The sequence below is a fragment of the Pelmatolapia mariae genome, linkage group LG10_11 (genome assembly GCF_036321145.2).
Source record: "Pelmatolapia mariae isolate MD_Pm_ZW linkage group LG10_11, Pm_UMD_F_2, whole genome shotgun sequence".
NCBI lineage: Eukaryota > Metazoa > Chordata > Actinopteri > Cichliformes > Cichlidae > Pelmatolapia > Pelmatolapia mariae.
In genome coordinates, this window is record NC_086236.1 from 60,011,738 (window position 1) to 60,033,430 (window position 21,693).

Below are 21,693 nucleotides of genomic sequence, written 5' to 3' on the forward strand. Positions count from 1 at the left end.
TTTTTAAACTTTCCTGGTTGTTCGGGGTGATCAATAATCCTGATTGACAAGAAGCAACAAAACGGATCACCTTCAAAGAAGCGAGGCACCACCTCCACTTCACTAAGCACCTTAACTGCGACACATTAACCAGCCCTCAGCGCTGATTTGTTGACTGCAGAATCCAGTCGTTCCTGTCAGGCCAGTTGCAGGAGGAAGGGGTGCAGATGAAAAGAGTAGGGAGGGAGGGACAAGCAAGGTAGAAAGAAAGAAGGTGGAGAAAGCTAACAGAAACCAAAGATGACTCTGTGAAACAAAATGGATTCAGGAAAGTCCAGGTAAACTTTATGATTTTATCTGTTAAAACAGCTGTTGGTTAAAGGGTAGACACTGCTTTGAAGGAACAGTTTGTTTTATGTGCTGACCACAGCAAGGCCCCGACACGTCAGAGCTCATGTGTAGATTCACAGACTCTGATTTGATTAGCTGGCTTGCTGAAGTTATAAAATTACCAGCAGGCTTGTCTTTATTGACTAATCATCATGTTTTAAAGAAGCCCTGGAACTGTAATTCTGATATAATTATAATTCACTAATTACTGAGTTACCGTAGGATATAGGCAGTGATTGTAAACAAGTATGACATGGTGATGAAAGCACCTGAGTCAGTGCGCTGATGTTTGACAGTAGAGTGACAGCAGATGAGTGCGGTGTACTGAATCTGTTTGCTCGTGTGAGAATCTTTGCTTTTACGATACTTTCTAAGACTGTCCAAATGAGAGTATGAATCCTGGTAAAAGTGTTAATGTAAAACACACCTAAAGCTTTAATCCTGCCAGTGTAACAATGACACCGCAGGCTACAGCTGTAAATGGTGCAGTGGGGAGGGGGGGCCTTAAGCTACTGCAGGAAATGTTACAAGGTAGAAATAATGACAGATAAGTCCAGGTGTGACACCCTGACCCGCACAGCTGTGTAACTAGACCTGGAGTCATTAAAAACTGCTGGTGTCCTGTTTTTATCAGTGCGATCAGCAGTCTGTTCAGCCGGCTCACTGCTGGTATTTGCCGTGTCACTCTGATCCTTTAAAGTCAGAATGTGGGTCAGCATTAGAGCATCACTCACTTCAGACAGGAGCTCACGTGTATTTGACTGGTTTTGTCATCTGGTCTTTTTGTGACTGTCCTGCTTATTTAATGTTTTTTATTGGACGTAAATACGTTTGTTATTAAATTTGCCATGTATCTTAAAACACTTAAATAAACTTAAATTACTTAAGTTAAATCAAATATTTAAATAAATGACCACAATCATAAGTTATGACATGTATTGAGTTTTCTTAATTTTACGTATTTTTTAAGACTATTTAAATTGAAACAAGGCTCTAAATGGTGTACGTTTTGCCGTGCATTTATATGTTGGACTGTTAGCTGTTCATTTGGACTGATTGCTTACACTCAAACTGAGTCACTGGTGGGAATCCTGAAAAGCATTTTTAAAGTGGGATTTGCCATGAATGATCTGGGGCTTGCCACTGAGTTTAATGATAATTCAGTTTATCATTATATATAGGTTGTGTGTCTGATGTGCATTTACTCATTGGATTTTAAAAAAAAAGTCCTAATAAAAGTCCTGTGAAAGGAAGTGGAAACTTTGACTAGAAATACTGCAGTTTGTGCCACTGCTTTATGCTTCACTTTTGTCTCTATAAACTCAGTGAACAGTGAACTTAAATTAAAATAAGCAGATCAATACATGCACAATCAAAGAGTCATCTTTTTTTGTTTTCCTTGCATTTTTAAGTCGTTCAGAAAGTCTGTAAAGATTTTTTTACACTAAAGCAGAAAGAATTGAGGCAAAAATGGAGGGACACTGTGTGCTTTGTTTTCTTTTTGAAGAAGTCATCACACACTTTATAATGGCACTGAGTAACTCTGTGTGCTCCTCTTTAGCCTTATCCCAAACGCACAGCATGTAAACAACGGAGGGGGGAGCGAATCACAAATGGAAGAAATGGTGTTGCACACTGTGGATGGAGAGAGGCAGAGGGAGACGGAAACCAGAGAGCCTGATGTCGTTGACGGGAAAGCTGCAGACCTAAACATCCACCACAAGAGGGCAGCAGACAAACACAAGTACAGCACAATCGGCTATCAGGCAAGTGGAGTGGGACAGAATTGTAAGGATGGGGCAAGCCTACTGTTCTGGCACCAGTGGGGGAAATTAAGTAGATTTACTCGAGTACTTTAATTAAGGTAATTTTCTTGTATATGTTTATAGGCTGAAACCCATTATTCTGTTTTGTTTTGCAGCTTATTGACTTATTCTGGACAACTTAGTATTTAAAACTAGTTGAAGTATTTTTCATACATTATACTGATTTTTATAGAGATCAACACTTTATGCAACTGAAATATTGAAAATCCTTATATGACATTATGAAAATGATAAATTGGCACTTGGTGAAGTACTCTTACTTTGACTATTTTAATATTTTATTGATAAAAATCCCCGTACTTTCACTAAGATGTCAAAAACCTTGACTTGTAAAATACTTCTTCTGTATCGAAGTACCGTACATTAAGTTTAGATTCAGTTCTAGGTGTGTTACACTGTTCCAGTTCATTTATTTTCATTGCAATCCTCTCTTGTGCATACATGCTCAAATGTCCTGCTTCATTTTTGTGTTTCCAGAGGCGAACGAAGCAAAAGGTCGTGACTGACTTTGCAACTCTGAGTAAAGGAACTTCTGCAGGAGCCAAACCCAGAACTGCACTCAAACAAGTCCTGTTCAGCCAGGGAGTGTCTGACAAAGCGTCTGAGGTATTATGCTGTGCTCATCAAACTACATGCTGGTTTTCTAAGGAACAGATACAGACTTGCTGTAAAGGCAACCGCCCACTCAAACGCCCAAATTTACAGCAGCAGTGCAGTTCATTCTGTTCCACTGTCACACTTTTGGATGTAACCTGTGGCCAAAACTAACATCTATTTCTATTAAGGAAGGACTGATTCAGTAGAGTGTCGTATTTTCCCCTCATTTCCCTGCCTGATTAATTTCTTCTTCTTTGTTATTTATTTATTCTCATGGTTTATAACAACTTCCCAGGAGCGAAGTCAACTGGATGGGTTGAAGCAAGTCCTGGAGGCCTTCTCCCTGTCAGAGGATCTCAGGTGGAGATGGAACGAGGAAAGTCAGGGAACCACGCTGGAGACGAGCTGGACAGATATAGTGCAGTCTCATTCAGTACGGGCCCTATCGTTATATATATATATTTCTTTTTCTTACTGTCAACAAATCAAATTAAAAGAACAAAACAGATCAATTCACTGGCCAAGGCCTGACATTCTGTAGTTTATTCTCATGTGGTCTAAATGCGCTGAATTCCACAAATTGTTTATTTCAATAAATCATGTCATTGTACATGCTTCTTATGCACTGCCTTTTTAGGAAATAAAAGCACATTTTTCTGGCAGGAACAATTGGGCTTGTGTCCTGTGTGAACTGTGGGCTGTGGGGGTGGCAAACAGTAATAGAGGAACTGATACTTTGTTGGTCTTGTTCTGGCTGTGGGACTCGTTGATGACAATAATCATTACACAATATGCACATTTGACATTCTTTCTGATGACCCTGACATTTCTTCTGCTTCCTCTTTTCAGACAATGTCAAAAATGCAGAGACACCAGCAGGAGGCGCTGTGGGAGTTTGTCTATACTGAACTCACCTTCATCAATAAGCTGCTTATTATAAAAGACGTAAGATGTCACTCTCTAGCTGCTTACAGTCAGTTACATTAAAGTTTCAGAGCGGCGAAAGGGAGTTTCAACAGGATGTATAACAAAGCTGTGTCTGCCTCCCACAGTTGGTTATTGCGGCTCTTGTCCAATTGCACCAAAAAGGATTTCTCCAGGAGGTCAGTGTGCAAAGCATGCATTATCATTTAAATACTAAAAACACAACAGTTTGCTGCACAGTCACTTCACCTGCAGGACTTTTTTTTCCGCTGTTCTGCTTACCACTGACATAGATTGATTAACAACGAGAACATCCGCTTAAGATGAGGCAAAATACAACTCGAGTGCAAGTGGAACATGTAGCACAACAACACATTTCCACTGAGAAGTCGGAAAATATAGCAAAGCAGGGGAGTTAAACACATTTTTTTTGTCGCACTTCCTGTTTTAAAAGGTGACCCCCGAGGAGCTTTTCTCCAACCTCCCCTCCATCCTCGAAGCACATCAGCAGTTCTGGAAGGAGGTGGTTTATCCGATGTTACAGGAAGCGCGAAAAACAGGCAAACCCTTTGACCCCATGAGCTTAGACCCTGGATGCCTCCAGGTAAGTGTCTCCCCCCCCCCCCACACACACACACACTGTCTGAATAATACTGTCTGCACATACAGTCAGTCATACCGGTCAGTTATAGAGTCTCCCCCCTTCATTTGCACCTCTTACATCATGTTTCCATATGAGTTTGCTTTTCTGAACGTTGTTTTGGAACAAAACATCCACCAGATGTATGACATATAAGTACATTTACTCACGTACAATGAAGTAATACAAAAAAGTAGTCCTGCATGTGGAAACACTTGGGAAATTTTATATATTCTGCCGTTTTTCTAGACCTGCTTGTATAAATTTATGTGCATATTTTTTTAGGACAAAGACACAGTTTTTGTGGTTTTCCCTCTGTACACCATCACAGTGGATTTTAAATGAAGCAGTTAAGATGCAATTGAAGAGCAGACTCTGAGCTTTAATTTATGGGTTTTGCAAAAACTTTGCATAAACTCTTTGGGGCATTACAGACATTTGTATACAAAGTCCTCCATTTTTACAAACTTGTAAAAATGCACACCTGACTGATGGACAGTTTTATGGCCAGCTGATATCTGTTGGCTTGTTCTTTCATGGCAAATGAACCAGACACAATTTTTGAAGTGTTGAATTTTTTTTAAAGCTTTTCAAAGTAATTTTAACTATAAGGCCCAAAGTTGATAGTGCAAGTGAGGGAGGCTGTCATTCGGCTGAAAACCCCAAACAAACTTATCAGAGAGACAGCACAAACAGTAGACCGGAAAGACCACAGAAGAAAATGGCAAAGTGCATGATGACAGAATTATTTCCACAGTTAAGACAACAACTAACCGGGTCAGGAACATAGTATGAGGGTGGGGAGTTTGTGAAGTAGGTGGGGGGGGTTAGTGAAGTGGGTGAGGGGGGATATCATTATAAAGATCTACGCCTTCTTGAATGTAAATATAGAAGGTTTATAACCAGATGCAAACCACTGGTTACGCTCAAGAACAGGAAGGACAAATTAGACTGCTCCAGAAAGCATCGAAAGTCAAAGAGGTGTCAATGCAAGTGAAGGAGGTCATCACTGGACTGAAAAAGAAAAGAAAACCAAGACAAATAAATAAACCAATAAGTAAAGAAATAAATAAAAATAAAATTTAATAATTTAATAAATACATAAAAATATCAGAGATGATGTAAAGTTTTTTAAGCGTGGCCATCTCAATAACCTGGTACAGTCTTAAAAATAAAGACTATGTGAACCAGCTCAGTTCAACCAAAAGAAAGACCAAGGAAGATAACTAAAGTGCACGATGACAAGATTATTATCTTATAATGCTCATTTTTATATTGTTACTGTATATTATTATTAGTGAATTACTTCCATGGTTAAGAAAAAACAACTTCACAACATCTAACCGAGTCAATAACACTTGTGAGGAGGTAGGTGTACTATTGTCACGGTCTACAATCAAGTGACGCCTTGATGAATTTAAATGCAGAGGGTTTACAGCAAGGTGCAAACCGCTGGGTACACTGAAGAACAATGTAGTCAGATTAAACAGTACTCAGCATCCATCCATATGTTGTAAAACTGATCAGACTGCAAAAGGATGAGGACTAAAAAAATCAACCCGAGGGTTTCTCAAAGCAAAGAAATGGAATATTCTGAAATGGTCAAGTCAGTCGCCAGTTCTCATCCCCAAACAGCAGCTTTTACAGTTACTGTAGATAAAACTGAGCATGGCTGTACTAAAGGATTGTCAACCAAGTATCCAAGTCTGCACTTCAATTACATGTTTATTATTTGATTAATAATTCACTGCGGTGGTGTACAGAGGCAAAACTGCAAAGAAATTGTGTCTTTGTCCAACAAACTATGGGCCTAACTGTTCCTGCAACAGGGAAATTTGAAGCTCTTCACGTGCGTCATAATGGAGCAAAGTGAAGTATCAAAGGGTTAAAAAGGCATATTCAGCTAGATGGCGGCGTTAAAGCTAGCGCTAACCTCTGCATCGTTAATAATAATGATAAACATACTGATGTGGCTTTATGGGGACTTATCCTTTTCTTTTTTTCCCCAGTTTCATAAACGCTTCTCTTCCTATCATGAATACTGCTGGAAGGAGGAAGACAATCTTGAATTCTCGCGCAGGCAGATGGAGAACAACCTACATTTCTCCACTTACGTCCAGGTACAGTGAAGCAGCAGTAACATCCATATACAGCCTGTGCATGCATTTTATACATCTGAAGATCAAAGAATTGCTCTCCCACACTAACCCAGTTATTATTTCAATGTAATTCATTTTAATCACTGACTAAAAGTTCAGTTGCTATTGGTTGTGTTTTGTGGTTTGTAATGTTTTCATAATCTTGTGGGCGACTTCTTAGAGCTGCTTCCTGACGGGCACCAACGTCTTCTCCAAATGATTCAGCCTTAACAGCGCTGTGAAAGATATCTAGTTCACAAAGATTTGTGCAGAAGATTTATGGGAAAAGAGGCTGCAAGAACAGCGTGACCTACAACACCTCTTACATATTTGGCTAACAGGCAAAAGATCCTCACTTTGTCCCTGAGAGAAGAAGCAAAATCCTTGTGGGGATGGTCACGTCTGGTGTCGAAAAAAATCAGAATCATCACAAACATCGCTGTGACGAGCCAGAAAGTACCTTTAGATGAACATAATCATATTTAAACTAAAACCAGTTCTATATTTGTAGATATTTCCAGCAGAGTCAGCTAGTGCTACCTTGTGTTTAACAGTTAAAGCCTTCCTTTACCAAGAACTGGCGCTTACTGGGCGATGAGGGTGTGGCTGTTAAAACAAAATTAACTCATTTAAGGTTTTTTTCTTTTTCCAGTTATAGTTTCATTCAGAAGGTTTTAGAGGCGGTTCTGATATCAGTCACCAATTCTTCTGGCAGTTCATTGATAAAATTATAGAGAAATCAGAGACTTCTGTGAATTGTCTTCATCTTCTTGTTTAATCACTGTGAAGTCGATGATTTTAGCTGCGTTCAAATATATAATTAGTGCATTCGTTAGATAAAGACAGTTTTTTTTCAATTCTGTCTCTCCACATCACCACAGTGGGTTTTTAATCAAACAATCAATATGTGATTGAAGTGACTTTCTTTGAATCTGCTCCTTCCATCGGTTACTCATGGTGGTACAGCAGGACTTGCTGTAATTCAAAGGGTTTAACAAAAGAAAAGTGTAGAAGCCATGGACATCATTAAATGCTGTTTCCACCCTGAGATGCTCTGCCAGGCCTTCAGTGAAGCAGTTGCTGCTGTTTGTGGTTTTCTTTTTTCCACCTTCCGTTTTATCTTTAGTAACTGAAAAGCTGCTCTGTTGGATGTGACTGACTTGACCATTGCGGAACGTGTCGTGTCTTTGCCTTGAGAAACTCTTGGACTGCTTTTGCAGTTTGCTTTGGGTCACTATCCATTTGCACTGTGAAGCCCTGCCCGATCGGTTTTGTAGCATTCGGATAAGTCTGATATATGTAGTATATGTAGTTTTATGGAAAAATCTAATCTGTCCTTCCTGTTCTTGAGCGTACCCAGTGGTTTGCGCATTGTTGTAAACCCGCTATATTTGCACTCATGGAGGCGTCTGTTGATTGTAGATGTTGATAATGATGCACCCACCTCCTTGGCAATGTTTATGACCTGATTAGTTGCTGTGTTGTTGTTGGTCTTGTTTGTCTTAAACGTGGAAATAATTCTGTCATCACTTTAATTGTCTTGTGTGACATCTATTTCACTTTCACAGCCTCGTATTCAAAATTACTGGGAACTTTGAATCACTTGCAGATATTATGACTGCTTCATTGTCAAGAAATAACAACAGACCATGAAACTGTTTGTCACTTTGTCTAGATGCGTAAAGAACGTTTTTCTAAATTGCTGAATAATTAAATTTCTTTCTTGAACCCATTGAATTGAAGTTGAATGCCTGCTGTTTAGTCACGTAACATCCACTGTTGTGGTGTACAGAGGCCAAACTACAAAAATTGTGCATTATTCCAATGAGTCTTGGACTTAACTGGATAGTTTTAAGAAACTTGGTTGTCAGGCTATCAGTTTTATTTTGAAAGGATCAAGTTGAGTTTATATTCTTGTGTTTTTTTGTCCTCTCCAGTGGGTAGAGAATCATCCTCAGGGCGATCGGATGCGTCTTGGAGACATGCAGGCCAAACCCCATCAGAGGATCACAAAGTATCCCCTGCTGCTCAAAGCTGTGCTCAAACACACTCAGGACCCACATGTGGAGCACACACTCAGATGCATGGTGAGGATTAGATACCTTTAAATAAAATCCTTTTAAATTCACCACAGAATGTTTTTCCCTTTATAGATGCAATATGTGAGTCATTGCATCACACTGGCCTCCTTTGTTTGTTCTCCTGTACAGTTGTTCAGTGTAAATAATTTTTTGGAACTTATCAATGACTACCTGCGACTAAAAGATGAGCAACTCGCACTCAACATCTCTGCTCAGAGGTTGGATGGGTATGAGGTGGATGGACTAAATGAGGAAATCGACAGGGTAAAACACATCTTTGTCATCATTTTGTCACTTTTTTCTGTTCTTTGGAGTTATTTTGTAGCCTATGGATTGACCTTTCAACAAAAAATAAACAGACTTACTTCATTCTTAAGCCCAGAGGACATTCTGTGTTGAAAGTGTATTTTTTTTTTTACTGCAATACCTTTTTTAAGTCTACACAGTGCATTATACATAAAAAGTGCATTGATGTTTGTGTGGCTTGAAATCTGGAGAAGAGAAAAAGTTTAATTCAAAGATGTGAGAGCTTAGATGTCACATCTGTGTTTACGTTGTTTTGTGGATGTAAAGCACGAAGTGCTGTAATGACTAAGTTCTGTGGGCACTGAGTTTATTGTTGTGGTTTTCTAAATGGTGGGATTCACACAAGAGTGGGTTACATATTGGTGAGATGCAGCAGGTCAGTGTTGAGTTTATAATCACTAGAGCGTGTAATGTAGTGAACAGGAAACTCAAAAAGATATTACCTCTATTCTTTTGAAATGCTACTAATATTTACATGAGGTTGATTTCATTGACAGCATGTCCGAGAAGTCTGCAAGTTTGACCTAACGTGCCCCATCAAAGGTGTAGATTCTGAAGTTGTACGCAAGCTGCTGCGTGAAGGGAACTTGAAGGTTCGAGGCAGGAAAGACAGTAAAGTGAGCAAAAACTGTGCACTTAATTGTTATGATTTTAATTTGCATTCCTCAAAACTACTACAAATTACTTTGTATTTATTAATTTTTTCCCCTTTTCTTGGTATGATGTAGCTGGAGTTGGTGGCTCTGCTTTTCTCAGATGTGCTTCTACTCACCAAAGTCCAGAAGAAAACAGAGCGGCTGAAGGTGGTTCGACCTCCTCTGGCCCTCGACAGGATGTACTGCATACCACTGAAAGATGGCTGTGTGTAGCACTTTCTTTTAGACTAGAGTCGAGACACTTGGATGTAGCTTAATTATTTTAAAAAGGATAATCTAACTGTCTGTCTGCTTCTCTCAGATTCATTTCTCCTTGTGGAGGTAGGTGAGCTTCAGAGCGCTATGAATGTCGTCATACTTGTCGCCAGCACCTCAGAGAATTGCTCCATATGGGTGTCCACCATCCACCAAGCGAAGGTAACAGAAAATAAAATAAAATATTAGAAATTTTGAAATCTTTGTAGTCTGGCTTAAACTTTATCTGTAAGAGCACCATACCCTTTGCTATGAGAATGACAGTGTCAGGTTTTGGTTTAGAGCCCACATAAATGACAGAACTTTAAAAGTATCTTCTTATTGCAGTCATTCAGTGTTACGGTGTTGCTATTTTAACACTGATATAAATAAGACACAAGCCTCAGTTATGTATTTTCAGTCATGACTCTGGATAGTCATGTTTTGGAATCTTTTTTTAAATTCCTCCAGAAAAATATTTAATTCTGCCAGATTTCTAGAAGTGAGAGCAACTCCATCCCTGGCCTTGTTAGCAGAGAAGCCCATATCATTTTTGGACACTACTCAGGCAGCCAGCTGTTTAAGGAAAACATGCAACTAAACATGTCACTACTGGGGAGGGGACCAGAGCAGAGGATAAATGGAAGGTTGGATAAAAGTTACTTTGTGGTCACCTGTTAGAACAGAAAGCTGCAAGAATGCATGCCTACTTTTTACTGTCCTGCTTTGCATAATTTTCCATCTTCTCAGTGGAAATGTATCATTGTGCACTTGAGTTATGTTTTGTCTCAGCTTAAGCGGATGTTCTTGTTGTTAGCCAGTCTATGTCAGTGGTATGTAGAGCAGTGGAAAAAGGCCAGCATGTGAAGTGACTGTGCAGCACATTGTTGTGTTTTTAGTGCCTTCCAATATATTTTGAACTAAATCTGAGTTATCAGTCTATCTGCAAAGTTGGCTCCAAAAATTAAAAATATGCATATATTTAACAAAATTATTTTTTTCAGTTATAATTAGAGTCCGATCCTGAACCTCCTGAATTTGGCTCTGGCTGGAATTTGTATTGATGTGATATTTTCACTGATATATCCACGGATATTTTCATTTTTGTTGCACAACTTGTCATATTTGCTCTATCTAGCATTTGTTTTTTGATAAAGAATTTCATTTTAAGTCCTGCAAAAGACTTTACAAGACTGCCTGATTTTTTTGTACTGCCCCAAACGGGGAGATTTTTCTGGCGTATTTGTCCCAAACTGCAGATCCTGGTTAAATTATATCTTGAGAAAGTCCAGTAAAAAAAACTTAAAGTAAATTTAAAATTTAAAATAGGCTTTTATCTTCAAAGGTGCCTTTTCAGTACCCGCCCACAATTCAATCCAGTTTCATAAAACATCTAAAACATAGTATTGACATAGTATTGCTAGTAGAACTAGGGGTACTTCATGTAAAAATGAATGGCAGATAGAATCTGTGGGCTAATTTCATGTCGTAGCTCCTTCGTTGGAGCGTGATGGCAGTACTTTCAACTTTTTGGTGGAAATGTGTGGAACCAGTAGGTGGTAAATGGGCATTTTTATGTGTGAACAAGTTGAGTCACTTGTTTTTCTTTGGATGGTTTGTTAGGAAACACTGAGGCAGTTGAGAGAGGCAGAGCACAACAGACAGGAGACAGAGACAAACCAGCAAAATGAAAACCCTGTTAAAGAAGCAATGACAGATGATGTGGAGACAGAAGAACAACCTGTTGCACAGCCAGGAATGGAGACCTCGATGGACGAATCCACTGATGATACTTTTATCTCTAACTCGATAAATGGGTTGGCAGAGCCAGAACCGTATCAATCTCCAGATGAGATGACCACTAATAAAACTGAGTTACCTTTTTGGTGCACAGAGCCCAATAACACTGAGGACAAAATCGGGAGCAAGAGGCGTCCACCAGCTTTCAGGGGACATGAATGGATAGAATTGAGAGTGAGACATGATCAAGGTGGAACCCAGGGGGAGGATGAAGACAGAATTGTTGAATCTCAGGTGACAGAGGAGCAGAGCATGACTTTGAGACAGTCTTTCCCTCCTCTGGATTCTTTCACAAGTGCTGCACTGCCATTTAAACGCAACGCTGTAAGAACATACAGTTTTTTACCAGGTGAACTCCCAGATGTTGACTACCCAACAAATGAAGACAACACTTTACAATCTAATTATCAACCGATAATAATGAAGGGACCTGAGTTTTTAAGACAGCAGAGTCAACAAGAAATATTAACAAGAAAAGACTCAGATTCCCTCTCCGTGAACCAGGACGCAGGGAGAAATTCCAGTGGCAGTCTGTTTGGAGACACTAAGACACCTCAACAGGCATGGGTCTCCAGAAATATAAAGTCACCTGAGATACAACGGAGGAGACCAGTCAGCACAAATCCAGCCACTTTTCGCACATCTAAGGAGTTTTTTCAGAGTTTGGAACAAACTGGGGCTGCTTCAAATAGCTACTCTTCCTCTAATTTGGGCTCAGACTACAACCCAAAGCTGAAAAGAAACTCTCTTCCTACCTACATGCCCTACCAATCTAATCCACAGCAGACACTCAAACTGGGCACCCTAAAGTCAAACCCAGACACGTTTTGGAATGATAGAGTCTTTTCTGATCCCCAAGCCTTCTCTGAATCTGAGCTGCCTGACACGAAGTTTGAAAACAAAAAGCCCAAAATAAAAACCCACAGAAGTTCCTCCGTTTCCAACACGAAACCAAAAGGACAAGCCAGACTTCGCCCGGCCTCCAGTGGCTTACACATGTCACCCCAAGCAGACGATGAACATTCCTCACGACTGGAGGGCCTTTTAGAAAGAGCAAAAGACAGAGAGAGGGGGAGAGGAGGATTTAAAAAAGACAGAAATTTTAAAACAACAAATCTGAGGTCAAGATACCCTTCTCCTTCTCCCTCATTTTCTGCCACATCTTCGCCGTCACGCAGTGATGGAGACAGAGACACAGACTTGGAGGAAGTGGAAGTAGCAAGACCCAAGGCCCTCAGCGTGAGTCAAGGATGGAAGGAGCAGCTGGTAGATGGAGATGAAGATGAGCAGGGGAACAGGTCAGTATATGGCAGTGATAAGTTCCCTTTGTTTTCATTCTTATTCACATTTTATTTAAAAGGGACCTTTTGTCCTTCTCCTTATTTTCTGTCATTTATCTAATCCCCGCAAATTAAAAGCTCAGGCTTTTGTTTCGCTCTAAATGTTCGTTTCAACCTACGAATGACGTCAAAGAGGGGCCATATCCCTAATATGGTCTTCTCAGGCACACTGCACTGACTGTAAGAGCATGCACCCCACCCACCTGCTGTTCAGAAAACTTTTATTTTTTAGAGGCATTAATGAGAAGAAAGCTGGCTTATTTAAGACTGAGGCTGCAACAAGGCCCAGTACAAAATAAATAAGGCCTATTTTGAACTGTGAATGATGCAAAGCTACTCTAGTAGAGTCCGAGAATAAACACAGAGCTGTAAATGAGCACTACCAGGACTACCTAACATTTAAAAACAAGTGATTACTGCCAGGCAAGTGATTTTCATCCTCTAAGAATAAAGACATAAGCAATACATGTAAAACAACAGCCCTGAACATTTACTGTCACACACAGACAACAATCAGAGAAAACATGCACCTATCATATCAACTCAAAAGATTTCCATATTACATATTTTATCTTTAGATCGTTATGGGTATAAAAGCTTTCCTCAGAATAGCTGGGTTATCAAGATGAAACAGAGCAAATTGAGCCTTAAAAACCACAGTTTTCCATAACGTTCAAAGAAGATTTGTTACATTAAAATTTCCATTGACATTTGAAGTCACTTGTGGTATTACAGTATTTGTACCTTCATAATGCCTTGCATTGCTGCTGATTTCTGCTGCATACTGCACTTACCACAGTAAAGACCACAGTGGGGTCGGGTGGGATGCTTTCTCTCATGTGCCCCACATACTGAAAGACTGAGTTGAAGCAAATAGTTTACCCTGTAGTGCAGATCAGACATTTAACTAAAAAAAACTCACTGACTTAAAATAGTGGACAGAGTTAGCACGCATCACTTTTAAATATATCTTTAAGCCCGTCAAGCTTCTAATCTTTAAATGAGTTTTCAGTGAGGTGTAGGCTGGTAACAAATAGACCGTTCTGTTACAGTGGAAACTTTACTTTACTGTCTCTAACCTCAATGTGCTATAAGCACGCTTAGGTTTTGATTAACATAATGAATAATAATGAAGCAAATTTTTTTCTCACAAAACACTGAGAAAAAAAACATTTTTCTTGTTTTAAAGTTAGTTTTTTATGCCGGAGTCAGTAGCACTCCTAAAATATTTTTATTTACTTTTTTCTAAATTTATATATTGTTCTTTTGGTTAGTAAAAAGTATGTGTAATTCCTCAATTATTGTTGGAACATTTATTCTAATTTAGTTCTTACGATATTGAAAACTGTGGATCTTTATACATAACATTATACATAATGCTTATACATTATAACAGGTATTATGTAACATATAATAGCTATATAATATGTATTAATCATTCTACATGCTATAGAAAACAGAGATATAAGTACTGAAGTATAGAGTTACTTTTACTGTGTTTTTGTTTTTACTATTTTGAACTTCTTCTTCACTACGCCGTTAATTAAAATAGCCTCCTCTACAGTAACATTAGTTGCAACTCTTCAGAGTCAAATTAGTAATATAAAATGTAATTTTAATCTTTTTATAGACTCAGTTAACACTTTAAGCCTGTGTTTACACAGGTTTACACTCGGAGTGATGTGCACCTTAATGCATCAATAAATATGCTGTACTAAAAGCAACATAATGGTAAACCTGGACATTCTGCATGTTTATCTTTAATGTTGTCACTGAAAGCACATTGCTTTATATATGTGCTTATTAAAAATGCATCATCCAACTTGAGGTAGACTAAAAGCTCTTTAAGAGGTCACCTGATTGTGACCCAGTAAATGTTGAAAGAATGATGACCTTTGACCTTCTGTTTCCCCCTTTCAGTGTGTTTGTAGAAGGTGTAAATGTGGATTGGCCCGGCTGGTGCTTCGATGACGAAGAAGTTAATGATCGTTTACGTCCTTCCACAAATGGTTTTCTGGAGGAAATCAACCGATCTTTGGCCTTGTATGGTATCGGCGAACTGTCGGAGCAAGAAGATGGCGAGTGCAGCCAGGTGTAGCGCAGAAGCGGCATTGCAGCTGTAGCCACAGAGTGGTTTCAGCACTAAACTGCCAACCACCTAGCTGAGGTCAGTCGCAGTGGGTTGGCTAAAAATTTAGTCTGTGAATCTTAATTTCAGAGCGATGAATTGACAAGGATGGTAGACTTTTTATAAAAAGTTGAAGCAACCTAAGGAGGGAAAGGAGATTTACACAAGATACTTCTTTGCACAAATATTTTATTTGTAGCACATCGGTCCTTACTGTCTGAATTTTGGACCATTAATTATTCTGAAGTGAATGTAAAATAGTGATAAATGTAGTCAGTGTTTGGTTTATAGAGCTAGTGTTTGATGTAAATATACTGAAACTTGTTTTCTAAGTTGCTGTGTATTTTATTTATATGAGCACCAACAGTTCTCTGCCACTGACCAACAATAATTCGACTGTGCATACGTGTAATAAATCAAACTAGATTTATTTCTGTTAAATGCTCTTTATTTGTCAAGCAGTTTGTTCTCAGTTTGTCATTTAAAAGCAAATATAAATCGTCACACATACAACAGTTTAAAACATGCACAGCTGAAACACAGGATATAGTGCATTTCATTTTTGTTTGAATGAAACAGCATTGCTACAGTATCTGCTCTGAAAATATTTACAAAATCTGTGTAAACAAGAGTCTCTCAACATATTGCAGGCGGCAAGAGATTTTGCTTCAATTTAGTGCTCTGAAATTCTTCCAGCGAAGCCTCGAATTTTATGTGTCCTTAGATTTTCTCCCGGTTCCTTTCTCTCTCCTCCCGCTCGTTGGAGATGGTATGAACAATGGTCTCCAGGGCGGGATACTGAAAGATCCTTTTCCTCTGTGGGGAAGAGATGTACAGCGTTATTTGAGGTCATCCCTACAGATATAATCTGTGAATGCACGCTTTCATATTTATTCTATGCGCTTTTTCAAAATTACAAATTTTGTTATTTTTACCCTTTGGTGGTTCTTGTACATCTGAGCCACAATGAGGAGCAGAACAATGAGGAGAAAGCTGAGGCCGACCACTGTGGCGGTGTTATTTGATGCACTTGAGGATTTCTGTCCACTCAGACCACCTGCAAAAATATAAAAAAAACATTTTTTAAAAAAGGTTTTAATGTTCTTCATAGTTAATATTTATTTTTCAGCACAGCAGAAGTAGAAAAACACCAAAAATGAGAACTTACTCATCAGATGAGTATTGTATGTCACATTCCCCAAAAGGCCATCTTGCCCATAGAAACTACATGTCCATTCGCCCCAGCTCTCCGCTGACCCGTCAGTAATCATTATATCCTTCCCCTTCTGGATGGACCCAACAATCGCGGTGCCATTTTCATCGTAAGTCACATGAGCCCACTCGTATTCGGTGACCTCGCTTGCATCGCTCAGCTGGCAGGTCAGCGTCGTTGAGTATTTTTGCTTTAAGCTGACGACTGAGAAAAGAAACAAGAGAAATGATTTTATATCAAAAATATAAGTGCATTGAATTTTCCCTCAAACTGAAAGATCAGAAACTTACTTTTAGCAACAACGAGCTGCAAAGTCCGAGTCAGCCTTTGCTGTCCTACGTTCCCACTACATCTGTACTTTCCTTCGTCCTCATATGTGACCTCATTAATACGGATAGACCTATCCCAGCGGAGCCGGTCAGATGAGGACGAATCCAAAGAAAGCAGTTGGAGATCGCGGGTGGATGGAGACACAGGATTGATTTTCTCCCAGCCTGCGCTCAAAGTTCTTAAACCAGAGGAAAACACACAGGGGAGAGTGACCGGAGACCCCACAGTAGCGTAAACCTTGGCGTTATCTTTGGGTGGTTGGATGATTCCTGTGCAGGAAAGAAAGAAAACTGTTAAGAGCACAAAATACTTTATCCAACAGCTTCATAAATCAGTTGTCCAGCTTAATATTTCACCTTTCACATCCAGAGCTGCTGAAGCTTGGCCCTTTTCTCCTTTGTACGTCACAACGCAGGTCCAGGTTCCGCTCTCTTTCTCTGTGACTTTTAAAACCCTTGAAACTTTGTCACCATGCAAGCCGGTTTTAGCCTGAGGCAAATATGGATTGTTGTTTAACATCCACTCCACAGATACTCCATGACGCCAGGGTTTCAAAGCACAAGAGAGTTGAGTGTTGCTCCCAGAGAGGGGAGCCGGTGGAGAAAAGGACACTGTAAATGAAGAAAGTGAGATTTCTGTCAATTTACAGTAAATACTACATACTACAGATGTTTAATATTTATTTTGTTGGTCAAACTTTTATATCACAATTAAATATTACTTTATATGGTAAAAAGCTCTGTGGTCTTTTGTAATTAGTGAGTGTAGGCGTGCTTGATTAGTGCTTCTTACCTTTAATAAGTCTGAGCATGACTTGCTTTTCAATCACTTGGTTTCTAAGGTCCACTTTACAGGAATAAAGTCCAACATCTTCCTCTGTCACGCTGTTTATCTGAATGCTGAATGTGCCACTTTCAAGCTGGGGGTGAGGGCACTGCACACGTTGGGACCATCGAGAGCCGCGGTATTCCAGACCGTTCCGTTCCTTCCTCCAAATAGTGCTGTAGATGAAGGGGAATCACAACAACCCAGAGTCATCAGCATATAGATACAAGTCTTTTGTTAGTGAATGAGGAAGGAGTTTGTTGTTGTTTAAGGGGTTAAAGCTGGTTAATCTGCATATGAAAAGTGAAAGAGAATAGCAAAAATGTAAAAAAAAAAGGATAAGTTTCATCTTACCCTTTCTCCTTATGACTCCAGACAATTGCAGGTGGACTGCTGATCAGTATTGCAGGGTATTTACAGGGCAGTACAACATCCGAGCCTTCTGCAGCAAATACTTCACTGTGCATCGCCTCACATCTGGCTCCTGTGTGAAGAAAAACATGAAATTAACTTCAAATTTTTAAAAAATTACATTTTAGCACAGATTTGCTTTTGAGTTGATCGCACAGTTACCTGCTATAAGAATGGAAACCATCCCAAAGATAAAAAAGTCCAACAAGTTTGTTTTGTTCATTTTGGTTTTGTATCCACAAACTCTTAAACTCTGCCTTTCTCTTCAAGCGCTGCCTTTTCTGGTATGTTTTTGCGATGTGGGTTGAAGAGGTTTATATATCAGCCCGTGGGTAGGTACCGAAGGCAGGGTGTCTGGTAGTTCCTCTGCTGATCATGTGACTTCAGCTACACGCCAAGCGTTCTTGCGGTCTTTCTTTGTCAGCCTGGAAACTATAAGACAGAGATGTAAACAGGGAGCCCCACTTCCTCCCACGGATTCTCTCTAATGTATTTCCTGTTTCTTTTGCGTCAATCACTCTGTAAAAGTATGTTAGATTATTCAATTTCTAAACCAACGAATACACAAGAAACATACAGTATGAAACCATGGACAGTAAGATATTCTGTATTTATACCTCTAAAAGTCACTTAAGTTACACAAACTTTGGGGACAAATAAAAAATAATCTATACATAAAACATTCACTCCACAGCAAGTGTTTAGAATATCTTCAGCATCATTCACGGAAGCTCGAGTTGCTGTTTAGAAACCGAGATGGCAAAACTGCAACACCAAACTACTTGTCATCATCTCGTCACTGCCAGTTAGCTTTGTTTACAACCACTAGTTAACTCCACTACTCATGATCATCATCATCTCCAGTTTGAGAATGAGGACATTTATGGTATCTTCTTGTGAAGGATATTCATGAAAGTGAATCATTCCCTCCATTCTCATCTTTTAGTCGCTCTCAGCTCAGTAGAAACGGGCCTACACTGCCAGACAAACGCGTAACGTTTTAGCATGTTCCATTCAATATCAAGATGAAATGCTCACAGGGAATACTGTCAGGTTAGAGGAAATACACCGATTACAGCTCTTCCCCTGAATCTCGTCAGAGGAGTTAGACACTTGTAGGAGATCATTAAGATAACATAGAGGTGAGACAGTAAAGGGAATGTCTGCCTGCCTCACTGAATACTTTTTGCTTATTGCTGTTAAACAGGCCTTGCTTTGACAAAGTGTGGTTTATATTTTTGTTCTGTTTGATAACGTGTGTAAATACATTTAGATGTACCACACAAAGAATTGCTGCTGCGGGTGTGGTGTCAGTAAAATGTCAATATAATAAATATATACTCTCTGTTTGTTATACCTTTAGAACTATTTCTATGTGTTGTTTTTCACTCTGCTGTATAGTTAAATAATTACAAATTTTCTGTTTAATTATTCATTATTCACCACGTCAGTACATGACAACAGACAATACAGAATACAGGCTAGGCTCACATTAAACAAAGAAAATATCACCAGGCATCAATCCACCTGTGTGTGAAGCTACCTGAATCTTCTTTTATTAACATCAAATACACTGTATTAAAGTACAGTGAAGATAGATAGATAGATAGATAGATAGATAGATAGATAGATAGATAGATAGATAGATAGATAGATAGATAGATAGATAGATAGATAGATAGATAGATAGATAGATAGATAGATAGATAGATAGATAGATCCATGCATGCATAGAAAGAAAGAGAAACTAAGACAGTTACCCAGATATACCTGAGAACATGTGGGTGAAACCTCAGGGCTGTTTTTCTTCATCTTGGTAAGACATTTTCCTTGGTGAGAGCCATGTGACTTTTGTGTGACTGATATTGTAATCCTTTCATCTCATCCACACTGAACTTCCTTTGTCGGCCTTCAAATTGAAATCACTGTTTTGTTTATTTGATCTTGAGGCTTTGGTTTGAAAAACACCCTGAGAAAACTGTCTCAGAGCGGGGGGCACCTCTCAGCGTGTTACTCAGTGCTGTGAGGTGGTCTTTCCCTCAGCTGTCGTTTATTCATCTCCACTGGGTCTGAATATGTGATGAGGTTACTCTGAAGGAAAACACCCCTCACATGGAAACTACTGCTCTTTGAGCTTGAAGGGATGCAGATGAATATGCTAATAGAGATTACTTTGGAAAATAGTCAAATCAGACTTCTTCTGTACAAGTACAGCAGATGAGTAGTTTGTTCCCGCGTCAAGATTTTACTGCATTATCTCTCCTCATTGTCCATTTTCTAAACTCACAGCAGCATTTCACAACCTTTAGTAGAGAATGAATGCTTTCTGTTATTGTCGATAGTTCTGCGGTTTAATTTCAGTAACTGACTGAATTATAGCAGGGTCACATATTCTGTATTTGCTTATGCTGAAATATCTTTGCACTGGGTTTTACTGGCAGGAAGCAGAGTGCAGATAAAACATGCGGCTCTGCTGAGAAATTCTTTACATTTTCTTATGTCAGCATTTTACTTGCGCCGACATTCAGAGCAACAGTGTAAGGGAACTTAACGCTGTACTGCGATGCAAAAACCGAGTGCGTGGCAAAATATTTTTCCAAAATTACAGTTTGGGCTTGCTGAAAAATATCTGATTCGTGTTTTTTAAGCATTACCTCAACATATATACACAAACAAAGCTGCACTTTTTGACACTTTTTTTTAATTGTTTTTGGGGGGTTTTTGTTTGGGGTTTTTTTGCACATTTAATCTAAATTGAAGTCAAAGTTAAATTAAGGTTGCATGTTTACAGTAAAGCAGTAAGCCTTCTCTGCACACAGTATTGCTCTGTGGTTATGCTAAATGTGAATGGAATCTAATGTTTGATGATGTTTTGTTTGGGCTAAATTTCCACATAGTGTCTGCCGCATTACCAATAATGAAATACAGACATAGATCAACTGTGCTGGTCTTATTTCTTTGAAAAAGACAAATTATTCCATTCAGCTCTTTGCAACAGTAAGACTGAAAGTATCAGCATCTGTCACTGATGTCATCTGAGTCCGTATGCGTGTGTGAATGAGAGAGAGAAAAAGACAAAATAGGCAAAAACAGAGTGAATGTTTGCAGCTGCAGGCTCAGCACCAAATCTCATCAATCAATTTGTGGTTTTTGCCAGTTTTTTAGGCACACCAACCAAATACCACAAATGCAGAATTCCTGCAGTATGTTTGTTAGTTTTTAATCAGACTGTAGATTGTGTTGCTGATGACATTTGTTGTGTTATATTGGGGTTTTTTTTTTTGTTGTTTTCATTTACATAAATGAGAAAAACTAAATGATATTGAAATATGCAATGGGCTGCTTAGCCTGCATGGATTGTCTGATTTGCAATAGCACTTATGAGGTTTGCAATAAAATGTATTTTTTCCCCCCAGATTTCTTTCAGTGCAAGAATTCACCTGTCCTTATTTTCTGCTTTTCAGTCCCTTTTTACCGTAAAGTCCAGTGTTGTACGAACTTACAGGAGGGCAGCTGAATGTGAACATCAGGACACATATATAATTATGTTGCTCATAGACTTCACATGCAGATGTTTCATAACAAAACAGCAACAGTTTCCCAGCACAGAAGCCCCTCGGGGCTGAAAGCTAAACACACTTCTCTACTCCTTGTGCACCCACGATTTCACACCAACCCACTGCACTCAGCTTGCAGATGACACCACAGGGTTGCACATAATTGTTATGAGGCTGTTTACAGGCATGATTTGCAAAGCGACTGATGTTGTTCCATCAATAACCTGGCATTTAACACCTCCAAAACAAAACAGCTGATCATCAGCTTCAGCAGACAAAAAGAGAATCCTGCTCCATTGAACAAAGGTGGAGACAATG

At 39.2% G+C, this 21,693-nt stretch overlaps 2 protein-coding genes across 2 annotated transcripts; one reads left to right on the plus strand and one right to left on the minus strand.

Annotated features, from left to right (window-relative positions):
- Positions 1-1,991: 1,991 nt before the first annotated feature.
- plekhg6 (pleckstrin homology domain containing, family G (with RhoGef domain) member 6) lies at positions 1,992-15,009 on the plus strand. Its single transcript, XM_063484861.1, has 15 exons — positions 1,992-2,144; positions 2,685-2,801; positions 3,088-3,225; positions 3,642-3,737; positions 3,845-3,895; positions 4,171-4,320; positions 6,366-6,476; positions 8,432-8,581; positions 8,705-8,839; positions 9,379-9,498; positions 9,610-9,742; positions 9,839-9,954; positions 11,395-11,588; positions 12,699-12,869; positions 14,832-15,009. The coding sequence occupies exons 1-15, from the start codon at positions 1,992-1,994 to the stop codon at positions 15,007-15,009; spliced, it is 2,013 nt and encodes a 670-aa protein (XP_063340931.1).
- Positions 15,010-15,698: 689 nt separating this feature from the next.
- LOC134637963 (lymphocyte activation gene 3 protein-like) lies at positions 15,699-18,012 on the minus strand. The gene is made up of 8 exons (XM_063488551.1): positions 17,981-18,012; positions 17,762-17,891; positions 17,375-17,583; positions 16,939-17,193; positions 16,543-16,851; positions 16,208-16,456; positions 15,975-16,096; positions 15,699-15,855 (listed from the first exon to the last, which is right to left on the minus strand). Exons 1-8 carry the CDS (start codon positions 18,000-18,002, stop codon positions 15,760-15,762), a joined length of 1,392 nt encoding a protein of 463 aa, XP_063344621.1. The 5' UTR covers positions 18,003-18,012; the 3' UTR covers positions 15,699-15,759.
- Between the last annotated feature and the right edge of the window lie 3,681 nt (positions 18,013-21,693).